Genomic DNA, 15,069 nt, shown 5'->3' on the forward strand with positions numbered 1-15,069 from the left:
CAAGGCTCAATCCCAGGACCCCAAGATCATGACCTAAGCTGAGACCAAGAGCTGGCCACCCAACCAACTGAGCCACACAGGCGCCCATCTTCCTCTTCCTATAGGGACTCTCATCACATCATGGGGACCCCGCCCTCATGACCTCATCTAACCCCTAATAGCCTCCCAAAGGCCCCACCTCCTGATACCGCCGCATTAGGAGTCTGGGCTTCAACATACGAATTTGGAAGGGACACAAACATTCAGTCCACAACAGGCTTAAACGGTAATCCAATCCAATGACAACACTGAGCAGGGACAGCGGGAATGGAGAGCAGGTGATAGATTCAAAAGGCATTCTGCAGAGAGCGCAGGGAAGACTCCATAGCAGGCTGCAGTGAAAGAGGCACTGATCCCACTTGAACACGGAGCTGGAGGAAAGTGAAACACGCACGTGGAAGGGAGACGTCGTGTGGGGGGAGAGGGGAGGTGGCGAGTTCTGGCTCCCTATGACAAGTCACCCAAGGAAAAAGTCCTCCGGCAATTGGTGAGGCAGGCCTGGCAACAGTGGGGGGCTCAGAACTGGAGGGGTTCAGATGTACTCACGCTGACCCACCGGATGGGTGAGCTCACACCTGCGTGTGGAAATGAGCACATGGATCTGGCGACAGCCACGCCCCCTGCCACCCAGCTGCAGGAAGAATACTCACGTGTTGACCCCCCGCCTCGAGGACAAGCAGGCTACTCTCCCCGTAGAGCGACAGGGGCCGTGCCTGTGCTCGGCCCCCATCCTGCAGACCCCAGCCAGGAGCCCTGTTAGTGCTGCAGCCCACCCCAAAGGTGCAGCTGAGCTGTAGAGCTGGTAAGCTCCGGAGCAGACTGGTACATGACTGGCGGAGGGCTGGGTATAGGGTGCCGCACCCATACAGCTCTGCGTACACAGGGAAGGAGGAGTCGACGGACGTCAGGGCCTCATGATGGCCCTGGAGAGGAGAGAAACATTCCTGAGGATCCTGCTGCCTGGTCACCGTGACCCTGGTAGTATTCCCTGCCCTCCACTGCCCGACACTCCCACCTACCTGTCCCCAAGGGCAGTTCGCAAAGGACCACCTGCATCAGAGTCATCTGAGGGGTGCTTCTCTTCCTGAGCGTCTCCTCAAGGCCAGGAAGCGCTGATTGCTAATTCCCAGGGTCTTGCTTCAGTAAACAGGTTACAGGTGATCAGGCACAAGTGACCCCCATGCACACTGACATGTGAAGGTCACTCCTTTAGAGAACTTGATGATCTGATGTCTGTTAAACTCTGCCCTTCTCCCCACTGCCCCTAGATGGAATCACCCAGTCCAAGCCTTTAAATGCCACCGGGATGCTGCTGACCATCCCCTTACTGACCCTCTGCTTCCACGCCTGCTGCCTTGGTCTAGTAGCGTGTGATTCATATAGTATGCTTAATCTAGTAGAGCAGCCGGCGTGATCTTTATAAAATACAATTCAGGTCATGTTATACCCCAGCCGAAAGCAAGCCCTCTCCTTTGCTCCAGGTCCACATGAGAAGCAGAGTCCCATCGAGTTAGTATCTGCCCAACCCCCAACACACACCACCTCCTGCACTCTCCCCTTGCCTACCCTGCTTCAAGCTCATTTCCACCTTGGGTCATTTATTCAAGTGTCTTCTCAAATGCAGCCTCCTTGGGGAGGTCTTTGCTGACCATCCTATTCAAGTATCCTCCCCATATCCATTCCCTCCCTACCCCTGGCTTTTTTTCCATCAGAGCACTTACCATCTGAAGTTATAGGACATATTTGGTTTTTTGCTCTTGCCTCTCTCTACAAATAAAGTAGAAGATCTATGAATACTTCCTCTCTTTTGCTCACTCCTACAGTCCCACAACTAAGAGCACATATTAGGTGGTTTGTATTTGCTGAATGAATGAGCAAGTAAATAAATGAATAAAGATAAGCTTACAATGTTAGGTAGTAAGTGCGGTCTTAGCCTAGACTGTCCCCCCAGAAGCAAGAACCTGATTCAAGGAGTTGTGGGTAGGTGGCTTATTTGGAAGGTGATCCCAGGGAACAAGAGTGAGAAACCAGGAGAAGAAAAAGCCAAAACAAGGATATGTTAGCAAGCTGGTCATGCTGGGAGCAACTGGGCCTTGATCCCTGGAGCAGGTAGAGGCCTCTTCCAATGGTCCCCTGAACACTGACAGGAGAAGCCCTGATCCAGCAGCTTCTGAGCTGGCTGAGGCTTCCCCCAGAGGTGTCACACTCTCAGACTGCTGGTGCACAGGGCTGCGTGGGCACCCCCCCCCTCAAGAACACAATGAGCCAGGGTGGTTAGCAAGTGATGTGCAGTGAGCACTGGAGACGAGATTTGTCAGCACAAAGTGGGAGCCCATTCAGAACTGTCTGGAATCAGGGTTGGAGCTGAGAGTGCGAGGTGGGGCACTGAGGCACCTGCTGTTGTTCGTGCTGTGAGGGAGATGCTCCCAGGGGCCACGGGGGTGTGTGACCCACCTAGGGGGTTCAATGCACATTTTTTTTGGACTGAACTTAAAGGAGTGAAGTGAGACTTATTAAATTATGCTAAGTGAGGTTGGGAGACTCTCCCCAAACTTGAGAGAGGATAAGATCTGAGCCCGCCATTCAAACCCAGGGCAACAAGCAGACCCAGGTAGTCTAGCAGGCCTGAGTGGCAGGACGCACTGAAGGCACATCCCCTCACGTGACGGAGTATCCACCAGGCACTCAGACTAACAGACGAGTCCAGAGACAGGCTCCCCCCGCAAGGCTGTTGGTCTGGAGATGCCCCACTGGCAAAGAGGAAGAGGCAACAGACCCACAGAGTGGAAAGAGCACTGGGGTGGCCCGGAACTCGGGAGAGGTGGGTTCTCAGCTCAGTCATGTCCTGTCAACTCTGGGCCTCAGTCTTCCCAGCCAAATGCAGAAAGTACTCTTCAGTCTGATTGTCTCTTGAATGCCCCGGACATCCTGCAGTCACTGATTGTACCGCTGAATGTATGCTTATTCCACTGTGAGCTCTAGAGAGCAGAAACTTCCCTGACTCACTTCCATATCCCTGTATCCACACCCAACCGATGCCTAACGAACAGTAGAGGTGCTCAGTAAATGTGATGGAGAATGAATACATGAACGAATGGATTTTCTCACAAGGAAAAGCATATGAGAGGGGTTGAAGAAGTAGGTTATCCAAACATGACCATGGCAAGGCTTGGCAATGGTAGCTTGAAGCTGGGTGGTTCCTTGGGAGACATTAGACTGAGCTCAAAAGAAAGCAGGCTGACCATAAATTTGACTTAAATTTTATCTTCAGGCCTGCCATCTTCTTAGCTTAGTTGTATTATACCATGATTATTTCTTTCCCTGTGATATCTACCCTATAGCTCTTAGGTATTGTAAGGACTCGGGGCTATAGACCAAACAGGAAGCCTAGAGCAAGGGGATGTGGTCAGGAAGCAAGGCAAAGGACCGTGAAAATATTCAGCAGTCATTCGCTCCTTTAGCAAGCATTCATTGAGCATCTGCCATGGGCAGGCCCTCTGGGAATACGGCAGGCAATAGTACAAATCCTTCTCCATGGGTTACAAGCCTGCAGCATGCGCACGCGCACACACAGGCGTCTCCCCTACCTCCTCCACCGCGCCCCTCTCCCAGCCCTGTGGAACTGGAGTCCCCCACGCTCTGCATCAGCCTCACAGCTGCAAGGGAACTCGGTGTCCTCAAGTCCGATGGCAGCCCTACCCAGCAAGGCACCTGGGCCCCACCAGCTACTGGGGCTACCACAGAACGTGGGGCTCCGGACATTTTTCCACCCATCTCCTTCCTAATGGCTCCCTGCTTATATATGAAAAACCTTATCCTAAGGCGTTGGGGGAGGGGAAGACAACCCCCCATGACTCTATAGGTAAAAATCCAGGCGACAGGGACCCCACCAAGGCCGTGGCCTCCAGCGCCGCCCCACCTGTTGTTTTGTTGGTCTGTTGCTACTCTGGGCAGACAGAACATTTTCACTTCTGGTCCCCAAATGTGAGAATTCACCAGGCCACTGGCTTCCTGTTTTGTACCAGATCTGCTTAAATCTCACTGCTTCTAGACAGCTTTTGAACACTAAGCAGTTTTTTAAATACAGTAATGATACACCTATGTGCTCCCACTTTGAGGTTCTTAGACCCCTGGGGCGGAGAGAGGGTACCACAGACGCTGGCCCCTGCATGGTCACCGGCATGAGGCAAGATTACCACAGGGGAGCGCAGCCCCTCCTCACCACCCAGCCTCTTCCTGGGTCTGACCATTCCTTAAGGTAGCCTTTAAACAGAAAGTCACTGTCTCTTGTGCTTGCTCTGTGTCCAGATCTGTATCTGATGATGGCCACAGGGTTGCACACGATTGAGGATGGGCAGAGAAAATCAAAAGCCTTGGTACTCAGAGCAACCAAGACTGGACCAGGGATAAAGCAAAGCCCAAGGTTCCCTGAAGAGACTGAGAAATAGTCAACATAATTTCCTGAGACATTCCTGGCTATGGCCAGAGCCAAATACACTACTGTAGAGAACTGAGAAAAGGCAGAAGACCTGAATTTTGCCTGAAGAAAGTACCCATCAAACAGGAGGGAGCATGGTTAATCTCAAGAGAGACTGGATGCCCCCACAGTGCCTAGCAGTTCCTGGCATATTATAGAAGCTGCACGAATGAATGAATGAATGAATACAAGGGAATAATCAATAAATTCAGCTATGGGAGCCAGAGAGTATTTATAATTAAAAGTGAGAAGACAACAGGGCACCTGAGTGGTTCAGTCAGGCGTCTGCCTTCGGCTCGGGTCATGATCCCAGAGTCCTGGGATCGAGCCCCACATTAGGGGGTCCTTGTTCAGTGGGAACCCTGCTTCTCCCTCTCTCTCTGCCCTGCCCCTCCCCCTGTGTGCTCTCTCTCCCTCTCTCTCTCTCAAATAAACCAATAAAATCTTAAAAAAAAAAAAAGTGAGAAGACACGATCCATCAGTCTTAAGGAAGTCTCCCTGGGGAAGTGAAAATTGACCTGGCATAAAGAAGGGGCAGAATTTGACGATTTGGAGGCCAAGGGAGGTATAAAAAAAAATAAAAGAATAGGAAATGGACCAGCAAGAAGCTCAAAGCTGAGGACAGGGCTGTTCTCACCACACCAGGGGACCCGGAAGAGAGATTTGAGGCCAGCGGGAGGGGCCTGCTTCCTTGGGGGCCAGGGAGCTCAGGGAAGCTGTGAACTTGGACAGAGGCTGTAAGTGGCTGACAAACCATTACAAAGAAAATACATTCTTGCCTGGCCTTCAGCAAATCATTTCACTGGACCCTGGTCCTCTGTACCTTCACTGTGAGGATGAAGAGAGACTGCATACGGAGCCCTTGCCCTGCACTCTCATATGTGCTCAGCAAACGTCAGTTTGCTGGTAAAGAAGGGTTTGGTTGGGAATGGTCCAGTCTTAGATGCTGGTTAGACTTATCTAAAGTCAAAGACAGGCTGAGGAATATTTCAGATCCTAGACCATCAGAGTCTAAAGGAACTGCAGCAGTCACCTGTCACCTCCTAAGTCAGAAAGTTATCACTATACTTTGTACTTGTATCTTTTGTTTAGTGAACACCTACTATGTTCCAGGTCCTCTGTTAGACACTGAGAATACAGAGATTAAAAAAAAAAGTACAGGGGCGCCTGGGTGGCTCAGTCGGTTAAGCGTCTGCCTTCAGCTCGGGTCATGATCTCAGGGTCCTGGAATCCAGCCCTTTGTTGGGCTCCCTGTTCAGCAGGGAGTCTGCTTCTTCCTCTGCCCCTCACCCTGCTTGTGTTTCTCTCTCTCTCAAATAAAATCTTAAAAAAAAAAAAAAGTACAAACAGAGAAGATCCTTTTTCTCCTTCAGGTAAAAGAGAGGAGCCTTGGAGAAGTAGTCCAATCCCTCGGGCTACAATATATGCCCATGGTGGTGAATGACTAGCCCACGGCCACACAGCACGGCAGGGCAGGGCAGGACCAGACCGTACTCTCCAGTGTTCCATCCTCATCCCACTAAGCCTGCGGTCAGGCTGCGTCCGTGAGGCCTCACACCCTCTCGGGCTCCAGGGCAGTCAGTGGCTGTGCAGCCTTAGGCAAAGCATGCTACCTCTCTGAGCTTCCCTCTCGCCAGACAGACGCAATATGCAGCCCGTTAAGGACGCCTCACGTCACAAGGTTGCCCCAAGGTTCAAGCCACAGTAACGTGCATGAAAACAATGTGTTCTCTGTAGACTGTGTGTTGTGCAAGCCATGCCTCTCCGTCTTAGGTCACCAGGGCGTCTTCCTCCAGGACAAGGCAGCCTTCCCGAGCCACAGTGGGTGTTTCTACTGCACTCAACAGGCGTCTACTGAGTACCTCCTACATGCTCTATGTTTAGCGGTTACTGAGGACCTACGGGACATAGCCTGACCACAAAGGGCTCACGGGGGGGGGGGGGGGGGGGGGGGGGGGGGGGGGGGCTTGCAGCACAAACGGGAGAAGCATGGCCATTTGCCATCAGGCTCAAATGGGTGGCAGCAGGTCTGGAGTCCTGAGGAAAGCAAAGGGAAGAGGACACTGGAGCCAACCACGGAGACTAGCTGTGGCTCGGAGGGGTCATCAGCGGGGAGGGCAAAGGCATTCCGAGAAGCCCTGGCAAAGACACTAAAGAGGAACAGGGTGGCAGAGGGACCGGGAGTGGCCAGCCCAGAGAAGTGCTGGCTCTCTTTCCTCCCCAAGAGCCAGGGGGAAAGAAGAACAGCTAAGAGGGGAGGGAGGTTCCAGGCGAGGCGCTGGCATGGCCGTGGGTCTCAGCGCCCAGCCCAACCAGACCCACTGCCAGATCTCCAGGCACCTGCTCCCTAATCATCTCCTAACAAGCTGGAAGCTGCCACTTTAGGGCTCTCAATGAAAACCTGCTGCATCCTCAGGGGAGGTCTGGGGTGAAGGGCAAGGCTGCATTAGCCAGCAGGACCGAGTGCGGAAGTCAGGAAAACAAGAAGGAGGCACAGGGAACACGTCAGAGGACCCTAAAAGAGGAAGTAGCCCAGTCTCGGTTCCGCTCCCGAGGATGGGAAATACCCTCCGTTCTCCCAGCCCTCAGCAGCTGTCCCTGTGTCCCTACCTGAAGCCACCAAACCCGAGGAGGGACCACCTGGGCCCTGGGCCCCATCCTTTCAAGTCTCCCCAAGGTCTCGGAGTCCTGAGCAGATTCAGGGACCTGGGGCAGCCTCCTGTGGACTGCAGACCCAGGATCCACACTGGGCGGGGTATCGTTCAGAGTTTCGCTGAAGCTAGACACCCCATGGGTTAAGGAATGGGGCCCAACCCTTAGCACTGAAATCCAAAGAAGGATGTCAAAGTCAGCCCATCCCCCCTCCTCGCTGCTCTCCCAATAAAGCCTTCAAGAAAGGGAGAGATCCAAGCTACCAGGGGCTCTGCCCCACCCTCAACCAACTCAGGGATAGAAACATTGGGGCCCAGATGAAGACCTCCAAATTTAGAGATTTGGTTTATTAAGTCAGAGCTTGGCTCCGCTGGAAGAATGGCCCCCCAGTTCCTGGCAGGAAGTGAGGGGGTAGAGGCTGGTAAGGCTCAGCTCCTCTCCTCTCCTCTCCCTTCCTTCCTTCCTTTGTAATTGGCTAGAACCCAAAGCAAGAAAGAAACTAGGCCCCAGGGAAGCAAGGATAGGAAGACAAATAATATGATTTCTCTCCTCCTTGCCTCTCACTGTCCTGGGCTCCTGAGTCTTATTGGCCTAGGTGCTGGGACACGCAGTTCTAACTGCGGGTTTTCAGCAGTGGCTGGGCCCCCATCAGGCCCTCCTCCATCCACAGCTGCCCGGGAACACAGTCTCGCTGGCTGGCACAACTCTGCATTAAGGGCCTACTAAGACAACATCTGGGTGTGGACGCCACCTCTGGTCCATCAGGGCAGACCAGAGGAAAGAGTGATGACTCACAAGGCAAATAGTCCTGCTGTCCCCCAACCTACATTCGGTTCATGATTTCCCTTGTGCATTATTAGCTAGTTGTTTGGTTTTTTTTTTTTTAGCCTCGCCTGGGTCCCTCCCCGATTCCCACCATTTCTGGTCTGCCCTCCCCACCACAGGGCAAGCCTGGCACAGGAAATGCAGAACACAGGGAGACTGAGCTCTCTGCCCCCAGCCCCTACCCACCCATCACAGAAGCCTAGAAAATAAGATCCGTGTTTCTAGACTATTTTAAGCACTGACCTCCACATGGTTTGGGAGGCATGGAGGCTGATCTACAGCAGGGAAAACAGAGCCAGGTGGTAAACGGGTGTGGGGAGGTTGAAAGAACCAGAAAGAAGCACAGAGTGGGGCAGGGCAGAGCAAAGGTCAAGCTCAGTCTTCAGCTCTTAGGGGAAGTTGGCTTCTGGTAGGAAGGTTAAAAACAGCATCTGGACTATCCCCTCTCATGCTGTTTCTCTCTCTCTCTCAAATAAATAAATAAATAAAATCTTTTTTAAAAAAAAGAAAAAAGAATCTGGGGCGCCTGGGTGGCTCAGTCGGTTAAGCGACTGCCTTCGGCTCAGGTCATGATCCCGGAGTCCTGGGATCGAGTCCCACATCGGGCTCCCGGCTCAGCGGGGAGCCTGCTTCTTCCTCTGACCCTATCCCCTCTCATGCTGTTTCTCTCTCTCTCTCTCTCTCTCTCAAATAAATAAATAAATAAAATCTTTAAAAAAAATTTTTTTTTAAAAACAGCATCTGGAATCACCTCTACTCCCACCTGACTTTGCCTATTGAAAATATGACTGGTTTTCCGGCCCCTGGAGTCCGCCCTTCAAGGGGAAGTGTCTGGGGACACCCCATGGAGAGCTCCCCTGTGGGTCTGCAGGCCTTGCCCACACTGGGCTGAGCTGGGAGGCCTTTGCTCTCCAAGACACCCAGAACCCCTCCACAGGCTCAGGGGCCCCCTGGGAACCGGTCTCTACTCCTGGGCAATGCCTGCCTTTTTGTTTGGAGGAGATAAGCCACTGCTACTCTACCAGACTCTGTCCAGAGCCCAGACCCCTCCTGGGGGTTCTCCCGCTGCAGGCCTGTGGGGCACCCAGTGTGATTTCTCCTCGTCCACAACAAGGGACCAGGCCTTGCCTTGAAGACCCCGGAGGATGAAAGCAGCCCAGGGAGCCTGGGAGGGGCAGGTGCTGCACCAGGAGCCTCCTCCTGCAGAAAAAGCAAAAGGAGAACAGCAAAGAGATGAGACCTGAAAAGGATTCCTCTAAACCACTGCATCTGGCAAGGCTTCTCCCAGGCCAGAGGAGAAGCTCAGAGAGAAACTGGGGGTCCATGAGGGATTGCTGGAGGGAGAAAGTGGATGGAGAAAAGCAACTGCCATGGGGAGGCGGGGAGGCGGGGAGGCTTGAAGGCAGGGGGAAGGAAAGTGTGACCCAAGGGTCAGCCGGCCACAAAGCAGGGATGGCTCCTGGGCCTTCAGTGCAGAAGTGACACTCTGGAGTGATGCTTCTTGGACAGACTGGCCATCTAGAACCTTCAACTCAGAGCAAAGGGTTGAGATAGAAAGCTCGACTCTAGAAGCTGCCTACCTGACTAGAAATAGAACGTCCCCAGGAAAGAAAGGCAGAACGTGGATTGGGTGCCCAGGTGGAAAGGAGCAGCCAGCAGGTGGTGAGGACAGCATGACCCTCAGCCTTGGCACCTGAGATCATCTCCCACGGACCCACCCCCCAACAGGAAGGGGGGTTTGAACCGAATCATCTCTTGGGTTCCGAAGAGTCCTTGGTGCTAGGCTTGGGTGCCTGCGCCATCTGAGGACCTTACTAGGACATCAGATTTACTCAGGAGCTCACCACATTTCCACTCACCTCTCCGGGGACTCCAAAGCCTGACACTTCCCCATCAGACTAGCTTGTCGGAGAACTTCCTGTAGTCGCCATTGGAACTGCTGACATGGCCACTGATGGTGAAGGGTGGACCCACCTCCAGCTCCTTCAGGTTCCTGAGAAAGATGATCCAATCATCTGGGTGGCTGAGAACCTGGCCTCTCCTTGGGAGCCCAACTCCCTAGACCAGAGCATGGGAAGAACTTCTGGCCATGACTCCTCAACTGACTCATCTTCCAGAACAGGAGCTGGCCCATGTCTCGGAGCCGGACGAAGAGCGGACCTGCCCTAGGGCAGCGAGTGGACAAGACGGCTTACCGCAGGAGCACTTCCTGACCCCCACTCCCTAAATCCCGGGTGGTCTCCATTTGCTCCTCTCTTTTGACACCACATTGTGCCCGAGATTATGTTATTTGTAGTCAGGCCCATGTCCACCACAGACAGTGAAATGCTTAAAGACAGAGACTATGCTCATCGTACCTCCTAGAAACTAATACCACAACACCTGCAACAATAGATCTTTCCTGAATAAATGATGAGTCGATGACGAATGAATGGTTGGTCCCTGCCTGGGGGCAAATGATAAGAGGATCGCCATCAGCAGAGTCTCACATAATCCTGTCCGAGTTCGAGTTTTTATTCATGGTAATTTCTAAATAGACCCCGGCTCCTTCCTTTTCTCTTGTTTGCTTAGGGGCATGGAGAGGAGACAAGGAAGAGGAACAGTGTGTTTGGGCTCCATACCTATCCACACCCAGATCTGCTCTGAATCTACTCACCGGATCTGGTACAAGTTGAAGACAAAATTAGGCCCTAAAAAGACAATCAGAAAAGAGAGGATTAGTACCTCCAGGGAAGACCTGCCCATCACGCTTCTAGGAACATCTGGTGCTCCCTCACCCCATCTGGGAGGAGCAGGGTGGCTGCGCTGGACCTCAGGATGCTGTCGGAGGGCCCCAAGTTCCTGCACTGTCTGCTGTCTGCCCCACGCCCAGGGGTGTACCCCATCTTCCCAGATAGAACCACCAGCTTTTGGGGCAACTCCTGCAGCTAGGCATCCCCCCTTTAAGGGTACTGATTACCCTGGGAAAGAGGCAGTCCTAGCTTAGAGCCCAAAAGCAGCAGACCCGGGCTTGAATCCAGACTATACCACTCTCTAACCCTGTGACTTCAGCCTTCCGGTTTCATCTATAAAAAACAGAAACTAAGAATTCCAACCTTACACGGAATTTTGAAGAAAATCCTATTAGGCAAAAGTCCACTGGCACATAGTAGGTGCTCAGCAAACATTCGTGGAAGCTGTGGAAGCCAACTGCAGGTCTGAGACATGCTCTCCGCCTCCAGGGATGCCAGCATGCCCGCCCAGCTCCCCCCGGGTCCCGTGGGAAGTGCAGATATGGCTCGGAGCTGGGAGACTCCCAGGGAAGCAGAAGCTGAACCCACAGGCAGGGGGAGAGATGCACAAGGAACCAGAGTGGGGGACCCCAGTCTAGCCTGGCGCCCCTGGCCTCGAGGCCCACACAGGCCTTGGGGATGGACACTGGTGGGCTCTCAGGAAAGAGAGAGAGACAGCCTCCGGCTGGGTAGGAGGAGCCCTCACTCCCTCAGTGAAGGCCCAGTACCCCACCCCCACCCATTCGAGGGCTCTGCCACCCCCACTCAAGTCTTCAACCACTGCAGCCGCCACAGGAAGTGTTTCTGCATGATGCCATGCTGGAGAGTGTGCAGCCCCACCCAGCCTTGCCGACGGCTACAGGAGAGGAGGGACAGGCCAGCGCTGGGCTGCTGGGCTCCGGCGCTCACTCACCCTCCCAGCAGTACCCACGCTGGTACCACTTGGCCAGGCTGTAGCCCAGGACGGACACGAGCAGCAGTGAGAGCCCCACGCCGAGGATCAGGCCCAGGGTGCGGATGGAGTCGTCACCTGCAGAGACACACGGCCCCCTCCGTCGGCTGCCTGTGGCCCTCTCAGAGCCCTCCACCTTGTTCCGAGTCTCCCCCCCTCCCTCCTCACTGCCATCAACATGAGGGCTCCCCTAGGAATCGTGATCTGAGCTAGCTAGCGGAGCTAAGTCACACTAAGAGAGCAGCGTCTGATACCCGAGTTTTTAGAGTCAGTTTTGTTTATCCAAAGAAACAGTTCTTGACCACAGATATAGTATGGAAATGGGAGGGCCTCCTGCTTATTGGAAAGGGCACTGCAGTTTGGGGGAAGAGCCCAGGAGGTCTCGCCTCAGCCTCGCTCGGTGGTCAAGAAGAGCAGCCTGGAGGCCCCGAGAGCAGAGACCAGAAGATCCTCAGTATCCTCCCCACAAAGCCCCTGGAACGCATGGCAAGGTGTTTACTTTCAAACTCTGTTTGCTGCTTATACTTATTGTTTCTTCCTTTTTGTGGTATGAGCTCTTAGCTAAATTTATATTTTATTTGTAAAGCCAAACCAAGGGAGAAAGGGAAGAAGGAGGGACGGTGGGGGGTAGGGAAGGGGGGAAGGAAGGAGGGAAGTAAATGAGGGAGGAGAGGGCAGGAGGGAGTTGGGAGGGAGGGGAGAAGGAAGGGGGAGGGAGGAGAGGGCAGGAGGGAGTTGGGAGGGAGGGGAGAAGGAAGGGGGAGGGAAGATGGAGGAAGGAGGGAAGAGGGAGGGAGGAGGGGGGCAAGGAGAGAGGAGGGAGGGAGATTGGACTCCTCCAAGGAGATGAGATGGGCCTAAAGCAGAAGCAGAGAGGGAAGCCAGCATTGCAGAAAGAGGCTGACAATGGGGGCACAGAGAGAGAGGCCCACCTGGTGGGCCAGGGAAAGAAGAGGAAGGCCAGCTCCACTCCTGCTGGATGAGCACCAGGTATATGGAAGAATCAACTGATCCCATGACCATGGCCCTGGGTCCTGAGGCTCTGGGGGTGTTGCCAGGGGGCCAGGAGGTGTAGTGCATAGCAGGCTTGCTTCCAAAGCCCAGGTCCATCATTTGCAAAATGTGGGACCTGAGCAACCCCCTTTCCCCCACTAGACTTCAGTTTGCTTTTATGGAAAATAAGCATGATGATAAATACACATAGAGTTGCTGTGTTGATTAATGGAGGAGCATTACAGAAAGCAGCCAGAAGACCCAGCATACACTAAGTGCACAAACAATGTGAACTACAACATAGTTGTGGTCATTATCAGCATCACATGATGTGATTGTCTTGGTAAAATATTTCACAATCTCCCCTGCCCAAGCCTTTCCCTCCCCCATGCCCCTTGGCCCTTCTTCCCCCTGAAGCATCCCAGCAATGAGAAGGTGAGGCCCAAAGGCTGAAAGAAAGGGTCTGTCCTCCTAGTTTTCTATTTCAAAAGCCCAGGCCCTTAGCAAAATAGAAAGGATTCACAACTTAGATAAGAGATGAGCGAAAGCAAGACTGCCCTCGGCGTCATACCAGGAGAAAGATCTCCAGCCTAGGGGAGGAAAGGGAAAAAGCAAGAATAAGAGAAGCAGGGGAAAAAAAAACACTGGAAAACATTGAAAAGATGTCAGTGGGTCCCAGAGAGAAAGTCCTTGTTCCCTGATCCGAAGCTGAGCCCTGGGGAGGCAACAGAACTTCCAGGCAGAACTGTAGGATCTGAGAGCCGGATGGAGCCCCAGAAAGACAAGAGCCCAGGAATGATAGTTGCATGGAGCACCTTGGCGGACAGAGCCTCAGACAGCCTTGGAGAGTTGCTGTGCCCTCTCCTGGCATGGGAGCAACCAAATGATTTCTATCCCCAAGAGAAGCAGGGAAGTCACAGAGAGACCCTCTGGACCAGAGAGAGTCACACAGCTGAGATCTCGGGACACCTCCACAGTCCCCTGCCTGGCTGAGGCTCAAAGCCCAGTCCAGATGACAGCCACTGCCATGGGTGCCCACGTGAGCACATGGCATCAGGGACTATGCACCCTTCCCCTGATCCTTACATCCCCAAGAAATGGGGAGCACAGGGATCCCCAAAGCCACTAATGGCATCTTCTCTGTGCCAGGCACTTGTTTGAGACACTTGTCTTATAGCAATAAATAAAATATGTTCTCATGGAAATTATATTTCCGTGGAGAGAGACAGACAGTAAAGAATAAGGAAGGGAGGGAGGGAGGGAGGGAGGGAGGGAGGGAAAGAAAGAAAGAAAAAAAAAAGAAGAGAAAAGAGAGAAAGAAAGAAAAGAAAGAAGAAAAGCTCTGTGGGGATGAGAGCACAATTTTAAATAAAGCAGTCAGGGATGGGCTCTCGAAGAAGGTGACAGTTGGGGAGAAGGCCCCACAGGAGCTGAGGAAACGCCATGCAGGTGGGCTGGCTACAGTAGAAACATGCTGGGCAGAGTGGGTGGCAGGTACAGTGGAGGCAGGAGCATGCCCAGCATGTTCCAGGAGCATCACAGAGCCCCAAGTGACCGGCAGGGACAGAAGGGATGAGGGACAGTAGCAGGAGACGGATACTATAGTACCTCAAAGGCAATAAGGGGAGTTTGGGTTTTCCTCTGAGCAAAGTCACGAGAGTCACGAGAGGATTCTGAGCAGAAAAATGACATGATGCCATGTATTAAGAGGACACTCCGATGGCTACTGTGTTAAGAACAGATATGGTAGGAGGGTGATGATGAGAAGGGAAACCAGTCAGAAGCTGGTTCCCAGCAAGAGACAGTCACTGAGGAAAACAGTGCAAGGAACAGAGAGGCCAAAGTCCAAGAGACCATCTGTGTGGGTCACAGAGAGCGTGACAAGAACCCAAGAGCTCAAGTCTTCACCAACGAGGGGGGTGACCCGGGAGTGGTGGACAGATGATTCAACAAGGCATGGGAGGAGTATTCGTGGTGTTTGTGGAAGCTGAGGTTTTGAAGGGTTTCATCAAAGAAAAGTACCAGGAGGAAAGCACCAATAGGGAAATCACAGGCCTTCCAGAGATCCAGCTGTTGAGGGGAAGAGGTGTACCAGCTGTGTTGGCTACCATTTTGTCCCCACCCGCAAAACGCAGCCTTCTGGCTTAGGTGGCTTTCAGACACATGAATTACTCTATTTCACCTCTTTATCTTCCTAGGATGCTCTTTAACTAATACTCTTTTTCTTAAAGAAGATTTTATTTGTTTTTTTAAAGATTTTATTTATTTCCTTGGTGGGGGGAGAGAGAGAACAAGCGGGGGAGGGGCAGAGGCAGAGGGAGCAGACTGCCCGCTGAGCCCTGATTAGGGCTCGATCCCAG

The 15,069-nt window shown here is 53.0% G+C and overlaps 1 protein-coding gene across 1 annotated transcript in view; it reads right to left on the minus strand.

Annotated features, from left to right (window-relative positions):
* The window catches only part of SMIM35 (small integral membrane protein 35), a 75,719-nt gene that overhangs the window by 5,825 nt on the left and 54,825 nt on the right, over nt 1-15,069 (minus strand). Inside the window, exons 2-4 of the mRNA XM_035009034.1 lie at nt 11,678-11,794; nt 10,650-10,683; nt 9,853-9,986 (exon numbers count right to left, since the gene is read on the minus strand). Coding sequence (XP_034864925.1) covers nt 9,887-9,986; nt 10,650-10,683; nt 11,678-11,794 — 251 coding nt within the window. The 3' untranslated portion in view covers nt 9,853-9,886. The remainder of the gene's footprint in view (nt 1-9,852; nt 9,987-10,649; nt 10,684-11,677; nt 11,795-15,069) is intronic.

Source organism: Mirounga leonina, unplaced genomic scaffold, assembly GCF_011800145.1.
Source record: "Mirounga leonina isolate KUSES-001 unplaced genomic scaffold, KU_Mleo_1.0 Mir_153, whole genome shotgun sequence".
In the NCBI taxonomy this organism is placed as follows: domain Eukaryota; kingdom Metazoa; phylum Chordata; class Mammalia; order Carnivora; family Phocidae; genus Mirounga; species Mirounga leonina.